Source organism: Myotis davidii, unplaced genomic scaffold (assembly GCF_000327345.1).
Source record: "Myotis davidii unplaced genomic scaffold, ASM32734v1 scaffold248, whole genome shotgun sequence".
In the NCBI taxonomy this organism is placed as follows: Eukaryota; Metazoa; Chordata; class Mammalia; order Chiroptera; family Vespertilionidae; genus Myotis; species Myotis davidii.
The window spans coordinates 961,876-983,744 of record NW_006299220.1 but is presented as its reverse complement, the minus strand read 5'-3'; the positions used below and the strand labels follow the sequence as shown (position 1 = coordinate 983,744).

General features: G+C 38.4%; 1 protein-coding gene across 15 annotated transcripts in view; it reads left to right on the top strand.

Moving 5' to 3' along the window:
- The first annotated feature begins 629 nt into the window (after positions 1 to 629).
- The window catches only part of FUBP1 (far upstream element binding protein 1), a 37,525-nt gene continuing 16,285 nt past the window's right edge, over positions 630 to 21,869 (top strand). For 4 of the 15 annotated variants that reach the window (XR_001515715.1, XR_001515716.1, XM_015571083.1 and 1 more), the window contains exons 1-18: positions 686 to 984; positions 9,755 to 9,845; positions 10,669 to 10,731; positions 11,485 to 11,523; positions 12,047 to 12,086; positions 12,608 to 12,660; positions 12,748 to 12,819; positions 12,944 to 13,001; positions 15,261 to 15,423; positions 15,523 to 15,621; positions 15,742 to 15,843; positions 16,095 to 16,197; positions 16,304 to 16,404; positions 16,971 to 17,112; positions 17,992 to 18,152; positions 20,809 to 20,960; positions 21,047 to 21,126; positions 21,753 to 21,782. Coding sequence is in view for 12 of the 15 variants with exons in the window: in XM_015571083.1 (XP_015426569.1) it covers positions 826 to 984; positions 9,755 to 9,845; positions 10,669 to 10,731; positions 11,485 to 11,523; positions 12,047 to 12,086; positions 12,608 to 12,660; positions 12,748 to 12,819; positions 12,944 to 13,001; positions 15,261 to 15,423; positions 15,523 to 15,621; positions 15,742 to 15,843; positions 16,095 to 16,197; positions 16,304 to 16,404; positions 16,971 to 17,112; positions 17,992 to 18,152; positions 20,809 to 20,960; positions 21,047 to 21,126; positions 21,753 to 21,782 (1,708 nt within the window). In the remaining 3 variants the exon portion in view is untranslated. Of the gene's footprint in view, positions 985 to 9,754; positions 9,846 to 10,668; positions 10,732 to 11,484; positions 11,524 to 12,046; positions 12,087 to 12,607; positions 12,661 to 12,747; positions 12,820 to 12,943; positions 13,002 to 15,260; positions 15,424 to 15,522; positions 15,622 to 15,741; positions 15,844 to 16,094; positions 16,198 to 16,303; positions 16,405 to 16,970; positions 17,113 to 17,991; positions 18,153 to 20,808; positions 20,961 to 21,046; positions 21,127 to 21,752; positions 21,783 to 21,869 lie in introns of all 15 variants that reach the window. The other 11 variants (XM_015571089.1, XM_015571087.1, XM_015571085.1 and 8 more) reach the window with 10 other exon arrangements.

The following is a 21,869-nucleotide window of genomic DNA, read 5'->3' as shown; positions in this document are numbered from 1 at the left end:
GGTTACCAAATCTGGTTAAAACTGAGTTTTAGGAACAATTTACGTCTTTTAAAGGATTTAAAAAAGGGGGAAGGGGGAAGACAGCAGTCATATCATCACAGCCTCAGACGCATTATTTACCCAAAAGCATCTCACGTGGTAACAGGCCTCCGGTCTGAATTCACCCCCTTTTGTGATAAAACTTAAATAATCTAACCATCTAAGAAGTAAAATACAGGGGCACTTTACTACCCTGAAAATCATGCCGAGCTCCCGCTAGACCGGGTGGACGTTTTCGGGAGCATCACCTCGCGGCGACCAGCGAGCGCTCTTCCCTGGCGGTCTCCGGCCGCAGTGACCTCGGGACGCTCGTGACGTCACCCTCTTGCCTACGGATACGCAGAATGACCCCCAACGTAAAATTCACCGACACTAACTCCCTCGGGCAGCGGCCGTTAAGCAGCTTTTCTTCGGGCTTTCAGACACTCGATCCCACCGCGGTCGCCGCGCCGCCCTCTACTCCCTAAAGGGGCAGCCACACAGCCTCAGCACCGGAACGCGCGAGCGGGGCACCCTCACTAACCACAATCTCGCGAAACCTTAAACGCAATTCTCGCGACATCCGCCTGCGTGCCGGTCCTTTTTTTTTTTTTTAGACCCCACCTCTACACAGCTACTTGCTTAGAAACATCGCGAGATTTGCTGCTTTCAATCTCCGCCCCTTTACGGCACGATGGTCGCACAAGAATGTGATAGAGGCTCCGCGGCCGCCATTTTCTTTCTTTCTTAGCAGTTGGCTGAGAGAAGGTCTGTGTGGAGAGCGGTAGCGGCTACGGTAGGGTAGAGATGGCAGACTATTCAACAGTCCCTCCACCCTCCTCTGGCTCAGCCGGCGGCGGAGGGGGCGGCGGCGGCGGCGGAGGCGTTAACGATGCTTTCAAAGATGCGCTGCAGAGAGCCCGGCAGGTAAGCCGGGGCCGCGCGGCGGGATCCCGACGGCTCACGGTAATTGGTCGCTGGCGGAGTAGGCCGCTATTTCTGTAGGCGCGGAGGAAGAGGGAAGACATGCTCTTCCGGGCTCAGAAATGTGCGGAGACTCACGTTTCCCCACGTTGGCGGTGCCGGTCAGAGGCTTAGAATGAGGTTTCGTGTTCTTGCTGTCTCAGCCCGTGGGAACCCCCACGCGTGCCGCGCTCAGATGGCCTGGGCTCTGTGTCCTCCCCTGCGGCACACGCGCTCCTCTCAGGAGTGAGCATGTCCTCCTCAGATGGAGCACGGTCCCCCCCGTGGTAGAAAGCGCGCCTAGTTTCACACAATAGCGTGGAAGGTTCTGGCCGTGAGTTTCGTTTGGGAGGGAAACCGGGGTCTGCCCCCCGGAGCCATGGGAAGGGGAGGATATGCCGGGAGAGCGGTCTTCACGGCCCTCGCTTCGCAGTTAGTCTGTCGGAGTCGTTCGCTTTCTCGGTGACGAGGAAGAGACTTGGGAAAGTACCGGATCCCGGGTGGGATTGCTTCCTCGTGGCGGGATTTCCGTGTCCGCGTGAGGCCAGTCCTTCCCCCCCTTATTTCTCAAAATGGCTTCGGTCCCATTTTACCCCCAAGTTTCCATTTGAATCTGCCTCTCTGTTCAGAGTGGTAAACTGACCACCTCTTTGTATTACATAGGTGCATACGTTTGCCCCGAAGGCACTTCTTTCACGTATGAAAGCTTTAAAAAAAAAAAAAAAGCACATGTACCTCCGGAAGTAAAAATCTCTTCATTTGAACTTCCATCTTTATTGGGAAGTACGTTAATATAATTATAACTTTAAAATGCGTGCTATTGGTCTGGACTTGTAAGTAAGCAAAATTGAGAGTCTTTCTCTCGTTATGACACTAGGTATAACAGGTGCCAGACATTTTTAGACGTTAGTGGTAAACGAATGGTCATCAGAAACTAATTTTGTGCTATGCTTTGATTGTATTAGGAGTTCACTTAATTTTTTTTACCCTCCAGTTAAAGGACTATTTCAGTCAAAATCCATAAAATCGGTAGCGATGTAACAAATCGCTCTTTTGTAATGTGAGCACATTATAAATGAAAATGTACCTGTACTTGTTTATAGTCAGAATACTCAGGAGAGTCGAGGGAACGTAATCATTAATACTAAATCTACAGTTTTCTCACTTAATTTTCATTTATCCTGAACATGTTTTGAATAGCGACTGAGACATTTACATAATGACAGGACCTCTGTTAGTGGTGTTTTATTAGATTGGGTTGAAAGACTCCCCTGAATTATTTTTATTCCACCAGCATATTTAATTATTTTGTGCCACACACTATACTTAGATACTAGAGAATTTTTAAATGTGTGAATTGGGGTTTCTGGCTTCTAGGAACCAAATGCAAATGAGTGGTTTTCGGAAAGAAGTGGGCGTAAGGACAGTTAATCTATTTGTTCTATAAACATATGTAGAGTTCCTACTATGAGTTAAGCACTGTACACACCACCAGCGAGTGGGGTGCCTAACTGTCAAAGTAAAGGACTGGCACTTTAAGCAAGACATTCAAGAATGAGTGGGGCCCTAACCGGTATAGTTCAGTGGATAGAGCGTCCGCCTGCGGACGGAAAGGTCCCAGGTTCAATTCCAGTCAAGGGCATGTACCTTAGTTGCAGGCACATCCCCAGCAGGAGGTGTGCAGGAGGCAGCTGATCGATGTTTCTCTCTCATCGATGTTTCTAACTCTATCCCTCTTCCTCTCTGTAAAAAATCAATAAAATATATTTAAAAAAAAAAAAGAATGAGTGGGAGTTTTAGAACCCAAGTATGATGTCACTGGAGGTATCGTGTTGGGTGAGGCAAGAAGTGAGAAAAGTTACAGATGGATACAACTTCTGAAAGACTACTTTAATAAAAAAGTAGGTTTCATGATTTGGCTAGGCTATAATTTCCTGTTAACTTAGACTGCTTTCTTACTGTGGAAATTGTCCTCAAACTGGAATTTTTTGTACTCTTTACATGCTACTAGGTCAGCTGCCCCAATGCCCTTGATGTAATGATCCTTTATAGATAGATGTCTTTGATGTAATAATTTGATTGTTTCTTTACAGACTTGATCTTAAATCTGAGATTTCCCTATTTAGCTTCTGATTACATTTTAGGATGCTGTTTGTCTTATAGAAGTGGAATGTTGGGAAGAGTACTTGGACTGAAGGAACAAGTTAGGTTAATATTTAATCACTTTTTCCTAAAGGACATTGAATTATATTTCCAAAATTCCCATCTAACCTTAAGTTTCATTGCTTTGTCCAAAGTATTATGCTGCGTTCTTTGGAAGGGAGAGTTACAAGAACAGCTTCTTGTTCTCAAAGAGCTGTGTACCTATGGGCATTTTTGGCTGGACAGTTATTTGTTGGAAAGCAGGATAAGTGATTAGGATTCCTGGGCCCTCCCTACCTAGTAAATGCTAGTAGCATTTATACCAGCTGACTGTTGCCATCTGGTAGTTTAGGCCAAGTTGCCAAACTTTTTCTTTTTTTCCCCCCAGAGAATCCTAGTTGTTTATTTTTAATGTGAAATTTACAGGTTTTTATAAAAATACTCTGTGAGCACAGGGCACCAGATTAGATTGCTTCTCTGGTTTAGGGTTTCCAACCTGTACACTTTAGAAATTTTATGTTTTTGTATTTCAAGCTGTGACTCCAGAAGGTGAATATATTTATCTGGTAATCACATCTACACTAATCTACACTAATAAAAGACAAACATGCAAACTGACCATACCTTTGCTACACCTTAAGCCACGCCCACCAGCCAATCAGAGCAGCTATATGCAAATTAACCCAACCAAGATGGCAGCCACAGAGTTGGAGCAAGCAGGAGTTTTGGTTGCCCCAATGATGGAGAAAGCCAAGCTTCCTGCCTGCCGCAGCAGCTCTGAGCTCCACTCAAAGCAACAGAGTTTCAATTATAGAAGATAAATAAACCCCAGATACCTGCTTTCAGTCGGCTGTGGCCACAGAGCTGGAGCAAGCAGGAGGCTTGGGTTGCCCCTGGTGATGGAGGAAGCCAAGCTTGCCTCCCACCCGCCCTGGCCGGCTCTGAGCTCCTCTCAAGGCTACAAAGTTTCAATTATAGGAGGTAATTAAATCCCAGAATAAAAAGAAAAAAAGGAGAGGCTGAGAGCTTCCGTTGCTGGAGGAACGCCAGCCTGAAAATAGCCCTCAGCTCCTCACCCAGGCTGGCCAGGCACCCAAGCGGGGCCCCCACCCGTGCACCAGGCCTCTATCCCATATAATAAAAGGGTAACATGCAAATTGACCCTAACAGCAGAACGACTGGGAATGACTGGTCACTATGACAGACACTGACCACCAGGGGGTAGGTGCTCAATGCAGGAGCAGTCCCCTGGTGGTCAATGTGCTTCCACAGGGGGAGCTCTGCTCAGCCACAAGCCAGGCTGATGGCTGCCAGTACAGCGTGGTGGTGGGAGCCTCTCCCACCTCCTCAGCAGCACTAAGGCTGTCCGACTGCAGCTTAGGTCTACTCCCTGCTGTTAAGTGGACATTCGCGAGAGGGCACAGGCTAGGCTGAGGGACTCCCAACCCCTCCTCCCCCCCCCCAAGCCCCCTGTGCACAAATTTTTGTGCACCAGGCCTCTAGTTAAATAATGAGTTCTGTCTCTGAGCATTGGAAAATTAAAATGTACCTATCCACTTTTTTTATCAATGTTCTATGACGATAGAAGTGAATCAGACAGAGGCTGAGACTAAATGAATAAAGTGGTAGATCACTTTTTCCTAAAGGACACTGAATTATATTTCCAAAATTCCCATCTAACCTTAAGTTTCATTTCTTTGTCCAAAGTATTATGCTATGTTCTTTGGAAAGAAGAGGTATAAGAACAGCTTATACAGTGGTAGATCACAAGTTAGCAAAAATATCAAACTTCATCCATTCTGCTTAACTAGTAAATTAGTTAAGTACTCAGTAATTCTTTTTTTATTATTACTGATTTGAGGCGGGGGGGGGGGGGGGGAAAGAAAGAAAGACATCCATTTGTTGTTCCACTTATTCTTGCATTCATTTGTTGATTCTTGTATATGCCCTGACCGGAGATTGAACCCACAACCTTGGTATATGGGGACCATGCTCCAAACAACTAAGCTACCTGGCTGGGGCCAGTACTCAATTATTCTTGATATTTCTTCCTTGATAATTATAAATTGCATTATGTTTGAATGCAATGAAAATTTTATAAAATAGAATTGTTGATTTTAATTACCATTAATCCCATCAATGAAAACTAGCATTTGAGTGTGACTTTTTTAAACAATTTGGGACAGAATAGCAAAGTTTGATTATGATAATAAGCAAAGGTTCCTGTTTTGTAGAGAGGTGACAGTGTTAATAAAATGGTGGCCTTGTAATATTTCTTGTGTCCTTCATGCATCTTCACATTTCTGGGACATGGGAACCATCAAAACCTGGCCCTTAGCGGGTACTTAGTATTTATTCAATTGAATGAAAAAATATCTTTAATGAATTTAGGTAGTAATGAAATTTTGTTTTGAAAATAATTATGTTCTTGCAGAAATTCATTTGTTGAATACCCACAATATGGTTATGTCAGTCTTAGGGTTTCAGTCTTAGGGATAACAAAGAGAAATCGCATACCTTAGTCTCCAGCGGGCAGTTTTCACAAGTAGAATGTAACTACATATGTCTTCAGGACAAATAAAAATTGTTAAAATTTTAAAATGCAAATATTTGATGTGCAAACCCTGCTTTATCGTTTGAATTATAGTATGCTGGTCTGTTTATAATAACTAGCAATTAATATACTATGTTAGGTTCTGTGCTAAACTTGTATTCATTTAATTCTCACAACCATCCTTCTAGGTAAGTATAGAAAAAGGTTATCTTCTTTGTATAGATAAGGTGAACAAGGTACAGAATGCACAGGAAAATTTGGCAGGGACCCAAATTAGTTGAACCAGAATCACAACCCACTCCAAATCACAGTAGTACTGCAAACCGAAGGAAGCATGCAGTGGACTGAAAATTAGGAGCTAGTCATCTGAGGTATTTAGGTAGTTTGCTTCTGAGAATCAGCTTCTGATTTTTTAAAAATAATATCTAAAATCAGGTGATATGACTAAATAATCTCTTAAGTATTCAGGGTTGTTGGATAGTGGGAACAGTCTATAAAGAAAGATAGAAAATGCTAAAACATTAAAACACCAAAAAAAATTTACTCACTTGAAGTCCAAATGAAAAGCTTGAGTTATTGTAAATTAAAATAAAAAATGTATTAGACTTAATTTTACTAGTCCAGTAATACTTTTATATATAATTGGAGGTTGGCTTTTAGGAACTACTGTTTCTCTTAAATTAATCCTCCTTTCAATGACTTAGGACAGCAATTTTCAACCTGTGTGCCACAAGAATTTTTAAACATTCAATATCTGATTATTTAGTCAGGAGTACTGACCTCTTTTCCCTTAGATTGTCAAATGAAAAAAATGACAACAGCCAACTCAACAATAGCTGTCTGAGTGAATGAGCCAAAATTGTATGTGTGATCAGAAAAAGTTTTTTTGGTGTGCCACAGAACTTTAGTAATTTTGTGTGCAATGAGGTTTTTTTAAAAAAGGTTGAAAATCGCTGACTTAGGAAATGTATATTTTCTTTTGATTTTGGAGAATTGAACAAATCTGTATTGATAGTATTTTTACCAAAAGCTCTTCTTTGATGTCTTCGTATTTTGAATTTTTGAGATGGTGTTACTGGTTCTTTTTAACCCTAAGGTCACCTATTCGATCCCTGGTTAAGGAGGGTACTGGAGGCAACCAATTGATGTTTCTCTCTCCCTCTCTATTGAATGAATAGGGAGATAAAAATAAGTGTACTTTCTCTGCAGAAATTCCAACGAGTGCTGCTTTGCAGATTTATAGAGCATTTATAAAAGCTAACTGTTGGAGATACTCACAGCCTAAACTATTTTCCAGTCATTGGTGTCACTATTTTCTCTGTCCTAAAATACTTTCCTTAACATCAGTGTCCATCAATATTGGCAGTATAGTTAAGTTCCTAAGGAACAATTCAGTGCTACGTGTTTTAAAGCTTAAGGGTAGACAGAACTGTCTTGACACAATTTGAGCTTGCTATAGCAACAATTTTTTAACATATTGCAGTGCTCTCCTCTATTTGACAAGCAATTATATAGACTTAGCATTAAAAAAAAAACCCTTAAGGATGGAAAAGCAGTTTTCAGGTATGATGAGAAAATCTTAGAAAAGAAATAAGGTTTTAATTAGATGCTCAAAGATGCAAACAGACTTTTGAGAAAGTGAAAGATGATTAAGGAAGGTTAGATTGACCAAAGCTCTAGTATCCTTAATTCTAATATGCTTTGCTATATGTGTTTGCATGTAGAAAAAGGGAAATCTAGTAACCCTGGGAAATATAGTTGCTATGTGGAAATATATATATATATGTGATATATTGGATTTACGACTCAAGTTTCTGAATATACTCTTACTTTCTCTAATTTCCTAATTATAATGAAGCTTGAGGTATAGTTGGTTTAGTTCCACATCAGGACATCTTTGGGGGAATTTCAGTTACCAAAAGTTCGATTTTCCATTTAATTTTTTATCGTGGAACATTTCAAACATGCTCAAAATTGAAAGAATCCTATCTAATAAAAGAGAAACATGGTAATTAGCCGTACATCCACTACCCTTCCCATTGGCCAATCAGGGCGATATGCAAATTAACTCCCAGCAAAGATGGTGGCCGGCAGCTTGAAGCGAACATGAGGCTTGCTTGCTTCAGTGATGGAGGACTCCAACGTTCCCCGCCTGCTGCTGCCAGCCTCTGAGCTTGCAGTTTGAAACATTGTTACAAATATAGAAGCTAAACAAAACCCCAGAAACCTGCTTTCACCCAGCCGGGATCTCAGAGCTGGAGTTGAAACAGTGTTTTGATTATAGAACCCAAACAACCCAGATACCTGCTTTCAGCAGCCGAGGCCTCAGAGCTGGAGCCAAGCCTCAGAGCTAAAGCTGGCCCAGAATAAAGAAAAAAAGGAGCGTTTGGGAGCTTCAGTCACCTGCCAGCCTGAAAACAGCCCTCAGCCCCTCACCCAGACTGGCCAGGTACCCCAGTGGACCCCCCACCCTAAAGGGAGTGTGGCCAGCCTGAAAACAGCCATCAGCCCCTCACCCAGGCTCGCCAAACCTCCATGGGAGCCCAGATGAGAGAGGGTGCAGGCTGGGCTGAGGAACCCCCCCCCCCAGTGCACAAATTTCATGCACCGGGCCTTCTAGTCCTATATAATAAAAGCATAATATGCTAAGTATCCAAGTCTTCCAGTCATCCGTTCAACTAATCAAAGCATAATATGCTAATGATATGCTAAGGCTCCTCAACCGCTCTGACCACAGGGGCAGAAACTCCAACTGGTAGGTTAGCTTGCTGCTGGGGTCCAGCCCATCAGGACTGAATGAGACAGGTTGGACACACCCTGGAGCCCTCCTGTGGTCCCTCCCCAGGTGGCCAACCGCCTGCAGTCCCTCCCCAGCCCCAATCCCTTGGCCTGGCCTGCACCCTCTCACAATCCGGGACCCCTCAGGGGATGTTGGAGAGCTGGTTTCGGCCCAATCCCACAGGCCAGGCTGAGGGAAAATTTTTGTGCACTGGGCCTCTAGTGATGTAATATGAATTCACCCACTTTAGTGATTATCCCCCTCATAGTAATTATAGCATGGGACTGTGCAGAAATTGGGACATCAGTATTGACTAACTTTGTAATCTTAGTTAAATTAACCTTTTAAATTTTTTTTAACTGTAAGATATATCTACTTCACTAATACTTTGTACCTCCTAGGGATGTTAATGATTATTCAATGACAAAATGAATATGAAACATTTATAGTGTGGAGCATGGCCTGTTGTTGGCACTCCACAATATTAGTTTCATTTCTTTCATAGAAAAATGCAGTAAATGTCCACTGGTTGTGCCTCACTTGTTACTTGAGGCTGGTATTTCAAGTATAATGTTTGTTTAGTCAACTTCAGGCAATTATTTGGCCCAGTCTAGTAGTTAAGTCTTTAAGGAAAAATTACTTATGTCTCTGTTTCTGAGGCTTTCTTGCTCCCATGTTTCCTTAGTGCAAGATTGTCCAATAGAAGTATAATGCAAGTCACACACATTTTATTTAGTCCAACATATCTAAAATATTACTATTCTAATATGTGTTCAATATAAACATTTTGAGATGCTTTACATTCTTTAGTTAATTTCAAGTTTTTAATATCTGTATATTTTACACTTCAAAGTATATCTCCAATTTGGACTATTTTAAGTACTCAGTAACTGCATTGGCTAATGTCTGCCCTATTAGACAACACAGCCTTAGAGTTCCACAGGTATTCACATTCTCTGTGCCCACACACATCTCCTGTGGAGTCATGGGAGAGAGCCATGGCAAAGATAGAATTAGGATGCAGATTTTCTTGAAAGCTATTTGGTCAGTCTTAAGGTTCCTAATTGATTACTTCTTTGTTTGTTCTTATATGAAAAGCTTAATTTCAGGTGATTATTTGTTAACTCTGGAGTTATTAATGATAGTAATGTACTATAATTTGTCTTTTTGTCAAATTAGTTTTTATGTGAGTATTTGACATATATAGGTATTAGGAACTATATGAGGAAATTGAGTACTAAATAGCATATAGTAGTTGTGGTGCTCTTCTTAATGATAGTATGTTTTTGTTTTTTAAGATTGCAGCAAAAATTGGAGGTGATGCTGGTACATCACTGAATTCAAATGACTATGGTTATGGGGGACAAAAAAGACCTTTGGAAGATGGAGGTAAGTTATAGCCATAAGTATTTTTGTTTTACACAGTTTAGTTAAAGTAATTTTTACAATTTTTCAAATGTTATTGTATTGAAACATTACTTTTATCATAAGGTTCCTAAAATTGTAAGGCTTATATTGCCCTCAAAAGGAAAGGGGGGAAAAGAAACCTAGACAAGGTAAGTAAAATTTTAGTCAGTTTTGTCTTATTAGAAAACATCATTTTTCTTTTAAGATTGTGCCAGATTGACAGTTTGCACAGACGACTTGTTAATATTCTGGGGGATGGGGGGGATGAAAAATTAAATGTTTAGGGGACATTTCACAGGTTTTTCTCATCATACATGAATTAAATCTTTATATGCTATATATTCATTGTTCTGCTATTTCAGATTTCACGTTAAAGGTTGAAGTTGCCAACGTTTGCTATTCTAGTGTGTTGCAGATTATACCATTTTATTGTTACATTTTTATTTATTTTAGTACCTTGTTTTGTGTTTCAGGTTTAACTCAATGTGGCTTAAAGCAGTAGATTTACAGTGCCTTGTATTAAAAAAAAACAATTATTGAAGTTTCTGAATTTAGAAGTCAGCACATATTTTTGTTTTAGATTTGATGTATGAAATTTTGATACAATTTCTTTTTGCCTTTTTATTTTTTTAAGAGGAGGATTCTGAATGAGCCTATAGAATGTATTTGTAGCTTTTGACCAGGAGTACTTGGTTTTATTAAGTGATTTTCACATTTACAGTGAGGTTTTAATATACAAAACAAAAAATGAGCTAATGATGCTTCAGATGTTGTATGTAATGTATTCTTTTTATTTTATGTGTAGATGGCTCTTGGACAAGTCCGAGCAGTACAACACACTGGGAGGGAATGCCCTCTCCTTTTAAAGGCAGGAATTTTTATTTATTACCTGTGTTTAGTATGTAAACGTGAAATAAACCAGTGGATTCTGATATGGACACAGTATTTCTTGGATTATGTGTCTGAATTTTTGCTGTACAACATTCTGATGTTTAATTAACTTTGAAGGGGGGAGGAGAATAGTACTTTATCAGTTGTTTATTGTAAGGTATGCATTGTATTCATCTGTAAAGGATGTAGATGAAGGTAGTCATGTAGTTGCTTTGAGTTTCTGCTGAAGTTTATGCCTTGATATGTTTGGTGAAGAACAATAGAACAGTTTAGGTCGAGATTGCCTTGTAATGTCATTTTAAAATTTATTTTGCATAGCTTTGTGGTCACTGTCTGATACACTCAACTTTTGATATGTCAACTTTTCACATTTGATAGGTCTTCTTTTCTTCCAGTCTTCAGTTCCTACAGTGGGAAGCATCATTAGCCTTTAGCATGTGATATTTTGCTAGTAATGGACCTAAATACTTTGTCTTATAACATTCTAAAGTGCTTAACATACATTAAGGTCAGTGATTTGATACAATCAAAAAGAATTTTTTTAAAAAATGTCTGTGCATCTTTTAAACATGAACAGTTTGGGCTACGTTTTGGCACTTTTGGTTCAAATTACACAATACCCTCAGCTATTTCAATAAATGTTTATATTGATATTCTTGCTTGGGCAGGGGAACTGATTCATATATTTGTACTTATTGGCAAAAAAATTAAAAGACATTTAATTTTGCAGATCAACCAGATGCTAAGAAAGTTGCTCCTCAAAATGACTGTAAGTATTAATTTGAAGTTGGGTTAAAAAATAAAGTAACTGGATTTTAATTAGGGTTTTGTTCCTATCTTTTGTTGGGTATCTTTGAAGTTAGTTGGAGGCCATGAATATTATGTTATAATGAATTTCTTTGTAAATATGTGCATCCTATCTTTATGATTTTTCCGTTTTGGCCAGGTACATATTAATGAGATTAGACCATTAAGTTATTTTATATAGTCTCTTTTCTTGCTCTATTTCTACTTTTTATTTTGTTTTATTGCTCTATTTCTTAATCTATACATGCACCACTTGAAAAAGGACAGGTGTTTTTTTTTCTATTTCATTGCTAGTAATGTCTGCCCTTTTACTGACTTTTTTTATTTGCTTACTGTCAATGTTGATTTAAGTATTCTGCATAAAATTTTACTCTCTTCAAGGTATTTGTGCATCAGTGAAAGATTTTGGAATTGCTTGATAAAAGTATTAAGTACATGTGAACTTAAATTTAAACTTTTCCATTTTTATTTAATTTTTATGGTAGCTTTTGGGACGCAGTTACCACCGATGCATCAGCAGCAAAGGTATAGTCAAATGCTTTTCAAATGATTTGCAAGTTTTAGTTGAAATGTATATAAAAACACAACCAAGTTAGTGTACAGTGAATATGTGTCTGCCCTGTGTGTGTGTGTGTGTGTTTCATTTCCTTCAACTTAATAAGGTGATACAGAAGGATCATTTTTCTTTTTGAGTGATGTACATTTGTAGTTTGGAAGGATGGGTGTAATTAGATACATTTTAGAGAAAGTAAAATGAATTAAAATACTATTTAAAAAAAATTAAGATGGCAGTCCCTCAACTCTACTCCAGCTTCTTTGCATGCCTTCAGACTGTTCCATTCACCATATCTTCCTCACTTGATGTGTGTTACCTTAAAATTCTAACTTTAACTACTCAAGCCATATTTTGACTATAAACAAACATGTTCCTGGAACCCTGGTTTGACCATTAGACCTCCATTTTCATCGATAGAGTACCTTTTATTTGTAAGTAAATTACCTTTCTTTGAAGGAAGGATGTTAGTTTCTGGTTTTGCTTTTTTTAGCAGGTCTGTTATGACTGAAGAATACAAAGTTCCAGATGGAATGGTTGGATTTAGTAAGTAAACTGGTTTTTAAAGCTTTGAAAATAATCAAAACATACTTGGCAATCTTTCAGCTAATAATTTTCTTTTTTCTTTTCTAGTTATTGGCAGAGGAGGTGAACAAATCTCACGCATACAGCATGAATCTGGATGCAAAATACAGATTGCTCCTGGTAACGTTATTTTGATGCTATTTCCATACTAAATAGAAAGCTAGCATATTTTTAAGCTTCTATTGAAAATTGTGGTATGTGTTAACCTTTTCTTAGCCTTAAACTTTTTTGTTTTATATTGTAGACAGTGGTGGCCTTCCAGAAAGGTCTTGTATGTTAACTGGAACACCTGAGTCTGTCCAGTAAGTATGAAAATCATGTGTCTAAGGCCAGCCCCCTTCTTCCTACTGAAGGGCATTGCCTTTACAATTGAACCGACTTCCTCCTGCACTGTAAATTTCCCCTTCTTTTCTAGATAATTTCTAGTAGCATACAGACATGCTTGAAAATCTCACATTAACCAAAACCATTCCTGAACCCCACATTTATATTTCTCTGCTCCCTTTTACAACAAAACTCCTTAAATAAAGAGGTAGCTCTACTTCGGTGTACCATCTGCCTGTTTTCATGTTGTCATGACCTTACACCAGTCGAGCATTGATTCTCATTGTCCCATTAAAATTGGTCTCTTCGAGATCATGACTGGCCGCTTCCTCATTCAGCCTGTCAGCACTGTTTGACACAGTGGACCACTTGCCTAGATACCTACTTCTCTTCTCCTCTTTCTCAGTTTATCTTTGTTGTCAGCCTTATCTTCCTGGGCTCAACATGAAAGTGCCACAAAATTCAGTCCTCTTACAATATATCTACACATAATCTTTGGATAACTTAATTTACTTTATTAAACTTCTTTTAATATATAGCTTTATATACTATAGATTTTATGTTCTAAATTTTTATCTCCATCCTTCGTCTCTTTTTCTAAATTCCAGGCTCATCCATCTGCTCAGTGCCTCCACTTGAATGTCTATTAGACATCTCAAACATGAGATTATTAGGAAACGAAATTGTTTTACAGCCCATTCCCAGCTTTTATTTATTTATACTCTTTTATCTCTTACATGTATGGCAACTCTGTTTTAATATTTTACCTCTCTCCTCATTTATCATAAGCAAGTCTTGGTCATTTTTTATTCATAATTTATTTGAGATCCAGCTTCTTTTTGCCACCTTATATACTACCATCTTATCTGTGATGTGATTTGCCTATATTACGTGTGTCCATTGTTTTAGCCTTGTTCAACAATGATCTATTCTTATAACAGTATAACCATAGTGATTCTTCACGATTGTGAGTCAATTCATAATACTTTGCTCAAAATCCCATAATGCTTAACTCAATTAGAGTAAAACTCAGTGTCTACCATGGCCTGCTTACTTGCTGTTTTTCTCACTTTATTTTTTTACCACTCTCCCAACTCACTCTGTTCTAGCCTCATGTAGCCTCCTGTATTTTTTCAGCACACCAAGCATGCTTCTCATTTGAGTCCTTTGTACTTTCTATTTCTTCTCTATTTTCACATTCCCTCCGCCTCTTCCTTCAGGTCTTGGCTCAAATGTCTATCAGTAAGGTCTCCCATATCTACTTTCCATAAAATAGCATTCCTTCACACACATACACATTCTATCCTTATTTTGCTTTGATTTTCTTCATAGCCCTTCCCAAATGACATGTAATTTATTTAACATGTTATTATTTTAATACGTTTTTATTTATTATAGAGAGGAAGGAATGGGGAGAGAAAAACTTCAGTGGTGAGATAAGATCAGTGATTGATCGGCTGCCTCGTGCACAGCACCTATTGGGGATCAAGCCCACAACCCGGGCATGTGCCCTGACCAGGCATCAAACAGTGACATCCCGGTTCATAGGACGATGCTCAACCACTGAGCGATGCCAGAAGAAACTCTTGTCTGTTTTGTTCAGTGCTGTAACCCCATTAGCTAGAATGAAATCTGGTATATAACTGACATTTCTTAAGTATTTATTGAATGAATACATTTAAACACTTGAGTGACCAAAGTGATGGTTTAAAAATATAAATATTGCCTGGCCAGGTGTGACTCAGTGGTTGAACATCAACCTATGGACCAAGAGGTCACTGTTCTATTCCTGGTCAGGGCACGTGCCTGGGTTGCAGGCTTTGATACCCTATAGGGGCTGTGCACGAGGTAGCCGATCATTGATTCTCTCTTGTGATTGAAGTTTCTACCTCTCTCCCTTCCTCTTTGAATTCAACAAAAATACATATTTTTAAAAAAAAAAACCATTTTATTTAGTGCTCATAAGAATCAATTTAATATTGTGATTAACTTTGGAAATTGAGTGCTATTTAGAAATTTTGGAATCTCAAAAATATTTGAAAATTGCATACCTAGAAACTTGATTGAATAGTTCTAATCTTTGGCCCTAATGGCATTTTCTTTTAATTGAAATTATTAAAATTTAGCTTTAAGCCATCTAAACTGGAATTGGAAGAAGTAGCTGGTTGTATTTTATATTTCTCTTGGATAAGCTTTGGGGTATATTACAACTTATTTGACTGTTAATTTATTAACAGGTCAGCAAAACGGTTACTGGACCAGATAGTTGAAAAAGGAAGACCAGCCCCTGGCTTCCATCATGGTGATGGACCAGGAAATGCAGTTCAAGAAATAATGATTCCAGCTAGCAAAGCTGGATTAGTTATTGGAAAGGGGGGAGAGACTATTAAACAACTTCAGGTATTATTATTTGTAAAATGATTACTATTCATCTGTTTTGAAGCCAATTTACTTCCATTCCCTTTTATTAATACGTACGGTTTTTTTTATGATGAACAGGAACGGGCTGGAGTTAAAATGGTTATGATTCAAGATGGACCTCAGAACACTGGTGCTGACAAACCTCTTAGGATTACCGGAGATCCATACAAAGTTCAAGTAAACAAGTTTATATTTTACAAAGAAGGGGTTGGGGTGCAGAATGAGCAAAACATGTATGAATAAATTACAATGTTTTGAGACATGCTTTCTAAATTGGGTAATTTTTTTCTACTTCAGCAAGCCAAGGAAATGGTGTTAGAGTTAATTCGTGATCAAGGTGGTTTCAGAGAAGTTCGAAATGAGTATGGGTCAAGAATTGGAGGAAATGAAGGGATAGATGTAAGTAAAAATATTCAGAAATAGTTTTATGCTAATTTATAAGTAAAATAGTGTTTTTCCTGTTTTGTATTACAGCCTTCCCTAACATTGTATCCTCTTTTTTTCTCCCAGTTTCCACCTTAGAATATAGTAGTATTTTTTGTCTCTTATCACTCTACTTGATATAGAGAGTGTTATATATACTTTTATGATTTGAGGCAGCTTGATTTTCAGTAAATGGTTTTTTTAATACTTGGTCTCCTTTGCATAAGGTCCCCATTCCAAGATTTGCTGTTGGCATTGTAATAGGAAGAAATGGAGAGATGATTAAAAAAATACAAAATGATGCTGGTGTTCGAATTCAGTTTAAGCCAGGTGAGTACGTACATTTAATTTTCTGAGTGTTGGTAGCAATTACTTTTGACACTGACACATTTAATGATAAATTAATTAATTCTATTTCTTTTGTTTTGTTTTGAAGATGATGGAACAACACCTGACAGGATAGCACAAATAACAGGACCTCCAGACCGATGTCAACATGCTGCAGAAATTATTACAGACCTTCTTAGAAGTGTTCAGGTTGATAGAATACTAATATTTTCTTCGTTTTATTTTCATTCAGAAAATTTTTCTTTGGCTCCAGCCAGGTGTCTCAGTTGGTTAGCGGGTCACACTGTACACCAGAAGGGTTGCAGGTTCAATTTCTGATCAGGGCACACACCTAAGTTGCAGGTTTGAGCCCTGGTTGGGGCCCATACAGGAGGCAACTGATCGATGTTTCTCACATCAGTGGTTGTTTCTCTTCCTCTCTCAAATCAATAAAAACTTAAGCTTGGTTGAAAATTTTAATATTTCCCGTCATCAAATCTGAAAGTCCCCCCTTTATTTTATATCAGAATCTGTTTAATAATCTGTTGAAGTTGCTTTAAGGCAGACATCTTGGAGCAGGAAGGCAGCTACCTTACTCATTCCAGTATAAAATGAATAAATGGTGGTTCTTACTGGCTGATTACTTGGACCAAGTTATCTCCCAGCTTTTCTAAATTTCTAATTTAGGGAAATGAGAGTTGAGGAAAATAAACATGTAATTGATTATGGAAAGAAGTGTATTTTTAGCTGACTTCCTTTCTTGTCTTTCTCTTTAGGCTGGTAATCCTGGTGGACCTGGACCTGGTGGTCGAGGGAGAGGTAGAGGTCAGGGCAACTGGAACATGGGACCACCTGGTGGACTTCAGGAATTTAATTTCATTGTACCAACTGGGAAAACTGGATTAATAATAGGAAAAGGCAAAGTATTTTAAACTCTTACTCTTTTAATGTAGGGTTAAAATTTTAACCTATTATTTTTTCTGATGATATATCTGTTGTTCTAAACAAGTAGTGGTGATTTTTCCTGAGCTGTATTTTAGTAGAAAAGTGTTATGTTGATGTGTAATAACTAAAACATAAATGAGAAGGGCCTTATATATACTTAAATAAAAAGAATAGGCTTTGATTCACATGGGCTTCTAGAAGAGACCAACAGCTTAATTATTAGTGTAAGAAACTACTTTTGACCCCAAAAGTAGTCTGGGTGTTTTTGTTTACTTTGCTATTTCCTGATACACATGTGTTTAAATTTTCGAATTTTTTTAATGTTACTTTATATTGCTTGTAAAAGCAGTTTAATTGAACCAAATATTTTGATTTTGAGAAGTTATCCATTTTAAGGTTAGATACAGATATGCTAAATTATGGCTTAAAACTCAAATGTATTTTAAGAGAAGCATGAAATGCTTTATACAGTTGGATTTAAAGTATAGGAATAAATGGAAAATCTTAATAGAATTTTGGCAGATTGACTACTAGTCAAAGCTTAATGACTCATTTAATTGTGACTTTAAGTTTATTGAAGTAATATTGATTAATGACATATAAATTTCAGGTGTACATCTATATCTGAATACCCTATTTTATACTTTACACCCAAAGTCTAGTTTCTTTCCATTGCCATTTATTTGACCCCTTTTGCCTAATTTGCCCTTCCCCCTTTCCCACTGTTAATCATCATTCTGTTTATATCTATGAGTTTGTATTTGTTAGTTCGTTTGTTACTTCCATTTTATTTTAAATACCTTTTCTTGTATCCTTTGAATTCTTAGAGAAATTATTGTGTTTTGATTTTAGGAGGTGAAACCATAAAAAGCATAAGCCAACAGTCTGGTGCAAGAATAGAACTTCAGAGAAATCCTCCACCTAATGCAGATCCTAATATGAAGTTATTTACAATTCGTGGCACTCCACAGCAAATAGACTATGCTCGGCAACTCATAGAAGAAAAGATTGGTGTGAGTATGCTTTAAACTTCAATTTATAGCATAGGTTCTAGTCTAAAATTATAGGACTCGTCACATAATAGATAACATAAACAGAAAAGTTTTTCCAGGAATGAAAATAACCTAATTAAATACAGAAAGGTATTCAGAACCTTATATTTGGGTGTGGGTAGGTAAGAGGATAGCATTTCTTGGAGATATGTTCAGGCTGGTGGAGAATTGTGAAACATATTTAAAGGATATAATTAACAGGAATTCAATTTTTATTAAGGGCTTTTACTATATATAACCCTGGTGACACAAAGATGAATCAGATTCATCCCACTTTGAAGTAGAAATATATAAATCCTAATTCTTAGGCAGTAATCTGGGGAGTTTTAAATGCAGACTACTTGGGTGCTTTCCTCCTCTACACATAACGCAATTCTCATTCAAAATGTCTGGAATAGAGCCCAACATCTACTTTTAGAAAGATGGTCCAGGTGATTCTGATGCATGGCCAAACTTGAAAGTGTTTTCTGCTAGAAAAGTTAGCTGGTGGTAGTACAAAAATGTATGAAAAGTTTGCTTTTACTATAATTAATATAGGGTGTGAGCAAGCATCTTAAACTATTAATAATAATTAGAATTTCTTGGAAAAATTTCTCCTTGGTGATTGCCATGCATTGATGGGGTGCAAAAGAAGTTTGACACTGTTTCTGTCTGGGAAGTCAAAAAATAAATGTACAAGAAATACTTAAAGAATATGTTATAAAAATATACACAAACAGCCCTGGCTGGTTTGGCTCAGTGGATAGAGCGTCGGCCTGCGGACTCAAAGGTCCCAGGTTCGTTTCCAGTCAAGGGCATGTACCTTGGTTGCAGGCACATTCCCAGGAGGGGGTTGTGCAGGAGGCAGCTGATCAATGTTTCTCTCTCATCGATGTTTCTAACTCTCTATCCCTCTCCCTTCCGCTCTGTAAAAAATCAATAAAATATATTTTAAAATATATATGTGCACAAACATTGTATGGGCAATTAGTGTAATTGCACAGAGACATGAAAATAATTGTGGAATCAGTATGGCAAAGATTAATGCAGAAAAATGAATAGCACATCTTGGTTTTGAATTTTACTATTCTTTTACTATGCATGGATCAGGATTCCTTCTGGATTGGTGGACAAACAGAATAGAATGTCCTAGAGAAGCTAAACAACCTGAGTTCAAAATACTCTGGCTCTTGCTGGTGTTGTTCAGCAATTAGAGCATTGGTCTACACACTGAAGGATCTTAGGGTAACATCAATTGTGTCTCTTCCACTCTCTCTAAAAATTAGTGGGAAAATACATTCTCAGTTGAGAATTTAACAAAATAAACACTCTGAATTATTTACTGAATGTGATCTTGGGGAACCTAATAGTCATTTTTTTTTAAAATATATTTTATTGAGTTTTTACAGAGAGGAAAGAAGAGAGATAGAGAGTTAGAAACATCGATGAGAGAGAAACATCGACCAGCTGCCTCCTGCACACTCCCCACTGGGGATGTGCCCTCAACCAAGGTACATGCCCTTGACCGGAATCGAACCTGGGACCTTTCAGTCCGCAAGCCGACGCTCTATCCACTGAGCCAAACCGGTTTCGGCCTAATAGTCATTTTTGCCTTAGTCTGTTACCTACTTTATAGGGTTTAGGGATTAAATGATTTAGGTATGAGTGTGTGGTGCATGTGTATTACTTAAAAGAGTGCCTGGCACATCGCTCTGAAAATATTCCTACTTAACCCTGGCCAGTGTAGCTCAGTTGGTTGGGTGTCATCCCATGCACCAAAAGGTCACTGGTTTCATTCCCAGTCAGGGCACATGCCCGGGTTGTGGGCTCCATCCTCAGTAGTGGGCTGCAGCAAGCTGCCATCGATGTTTCTCTCCCTCTGAATAAAAACACATTTCTTTAAATGTTGATACTTTTTCGGTAATTTTTTTTTCTTTACTATTTCAAAAATGTGGGTTACAGATAATAGAATATTAGAAGTGGGGGGGGGGGGGATGACAACAATTAGAGACATAAAGAGACATCCTAATAAAAGGAACTTTAAAAATCATGAAGGTTAGCCCTGGCCAGTGTGGCTCAGTTGGTTGGGCGTCGGCTTGTGCATTGAAAGGTTGGTTCGATTCCCAGTCAAGGTCCATGCCTAGGTTGTGGGCTTGATCCCCAGTAAGGAGCAACAGGAGGCAGCTGATCAGTGTTCCACTCTCACATCGATATTTCTTCCCTCTCCCTTCCTCTCTCTAAAACTCATTTTAAAATATATATTTTTTAAAATCACAAAGGTTAGCTTCATTATTTTGTAGTGAGAAAAATGACAACCAAATGTAGTTTAAAAACAATTTTGTCCAAAATGTCTCATGGTAAGTATTAACTGAAATGAAAGGGTGTTTTAGAGCAGTTAAATCTAGTGGTCTTTACAAGATGGATTAATAAAAAAAGACATCAACTAAGTATTATTTTTGTTTTTTTTAATGTTTTTATTGAGTTTAGAGACAGGAAGGGAGAGGGAGAGACACATTGATTGGCTGCCTCCTGCACTCCCTCTACTAGGGATTGAGTGCCCTGACCCAGGAATTGACCTTTGAGTTGTTCGGCCATTGGTGTTTTTCTGATTTTTGTAAGTCATTTTGCTTTTTTGCAGGGCCCAGTAAATCCTTTAGGGCCACCTGTACCCCATGGGCCCCATGGTGTCCCAGGGCCCCATGGGCCTCCTGGGCCTCCTGGGCCTGGAGCTCCAATGGGACCATACAACCCTGCACCTTATAATCCAGGACCACCTGGCCCTGCTCCTCAGTAAGTACTGGGTTTTGTTTGTGATTTTCCCCAAAGATTCTAGCTTTTGTTAAGTCATATTCTTACATTGTTTTATATCTTTTCAGTGGTCCTCCAGCCCCTTATGCTCCCCAGGGGTGGGGAAATGCATATCCACACTGGCAGCAACAGGCCCCTCCTGATCCAGGTAAAAGATGCTTATCATTCTTGTGTAATTCGTATTGTTTTTCTCTCCTATTCTTATATTTTCTAGTGTTATTTCTACATTGTGTGCCATTTTCTGCGCGTATTTCACTCTTTCAACAGGAGTGTTAGGTTCTGGTTCTACCACAGTGTGTAAGATTGGTGTGAATATGGTCTATCATGGAACCTTTTTCGACCTGCATTCGGTTTTCTCTACTTTTGAAATTACACAGCTAAAATCCAAAAGCCATAGGAAGAAGTGCAATGTCTTGGGCTTTAGGTACTAGTGCCATTACATGTATATAGTATGTTATGAGTCTAAATGGAGTGTTTAATACTTGGGCATTAAACTCCTAAGTTCTCAAGTAAGATATGTAAGTTGTCTGTTTTAGTATTCTAGATACTGTAACTTTACCTGTTAGCAAAAATCAGGCCTGTATTTAATATCTACGTGTTAAAACTCTAAAGTACACTTTTTTCCAGTATTTTCTCTGCTCAGATCTGGATTTTATATATATTACATTCTGTTCAATTCTGTTATTTTTATCCCCACCATGGTCAAAGGGCATTTATCGAAACCAACTAACAATTGTTTATGATTCTTTTTTCTCACCCACTACCTACCTTTAGGCCTCTTTCACTGGAGTAGTTTCAAGGAAGGTACTGAATTAATGGATTCCTTTCCACACTAGTTAATATTTGTATTTTTAAAAACCTAAAAGATTAGGTGAAACACTCGTATTTAAA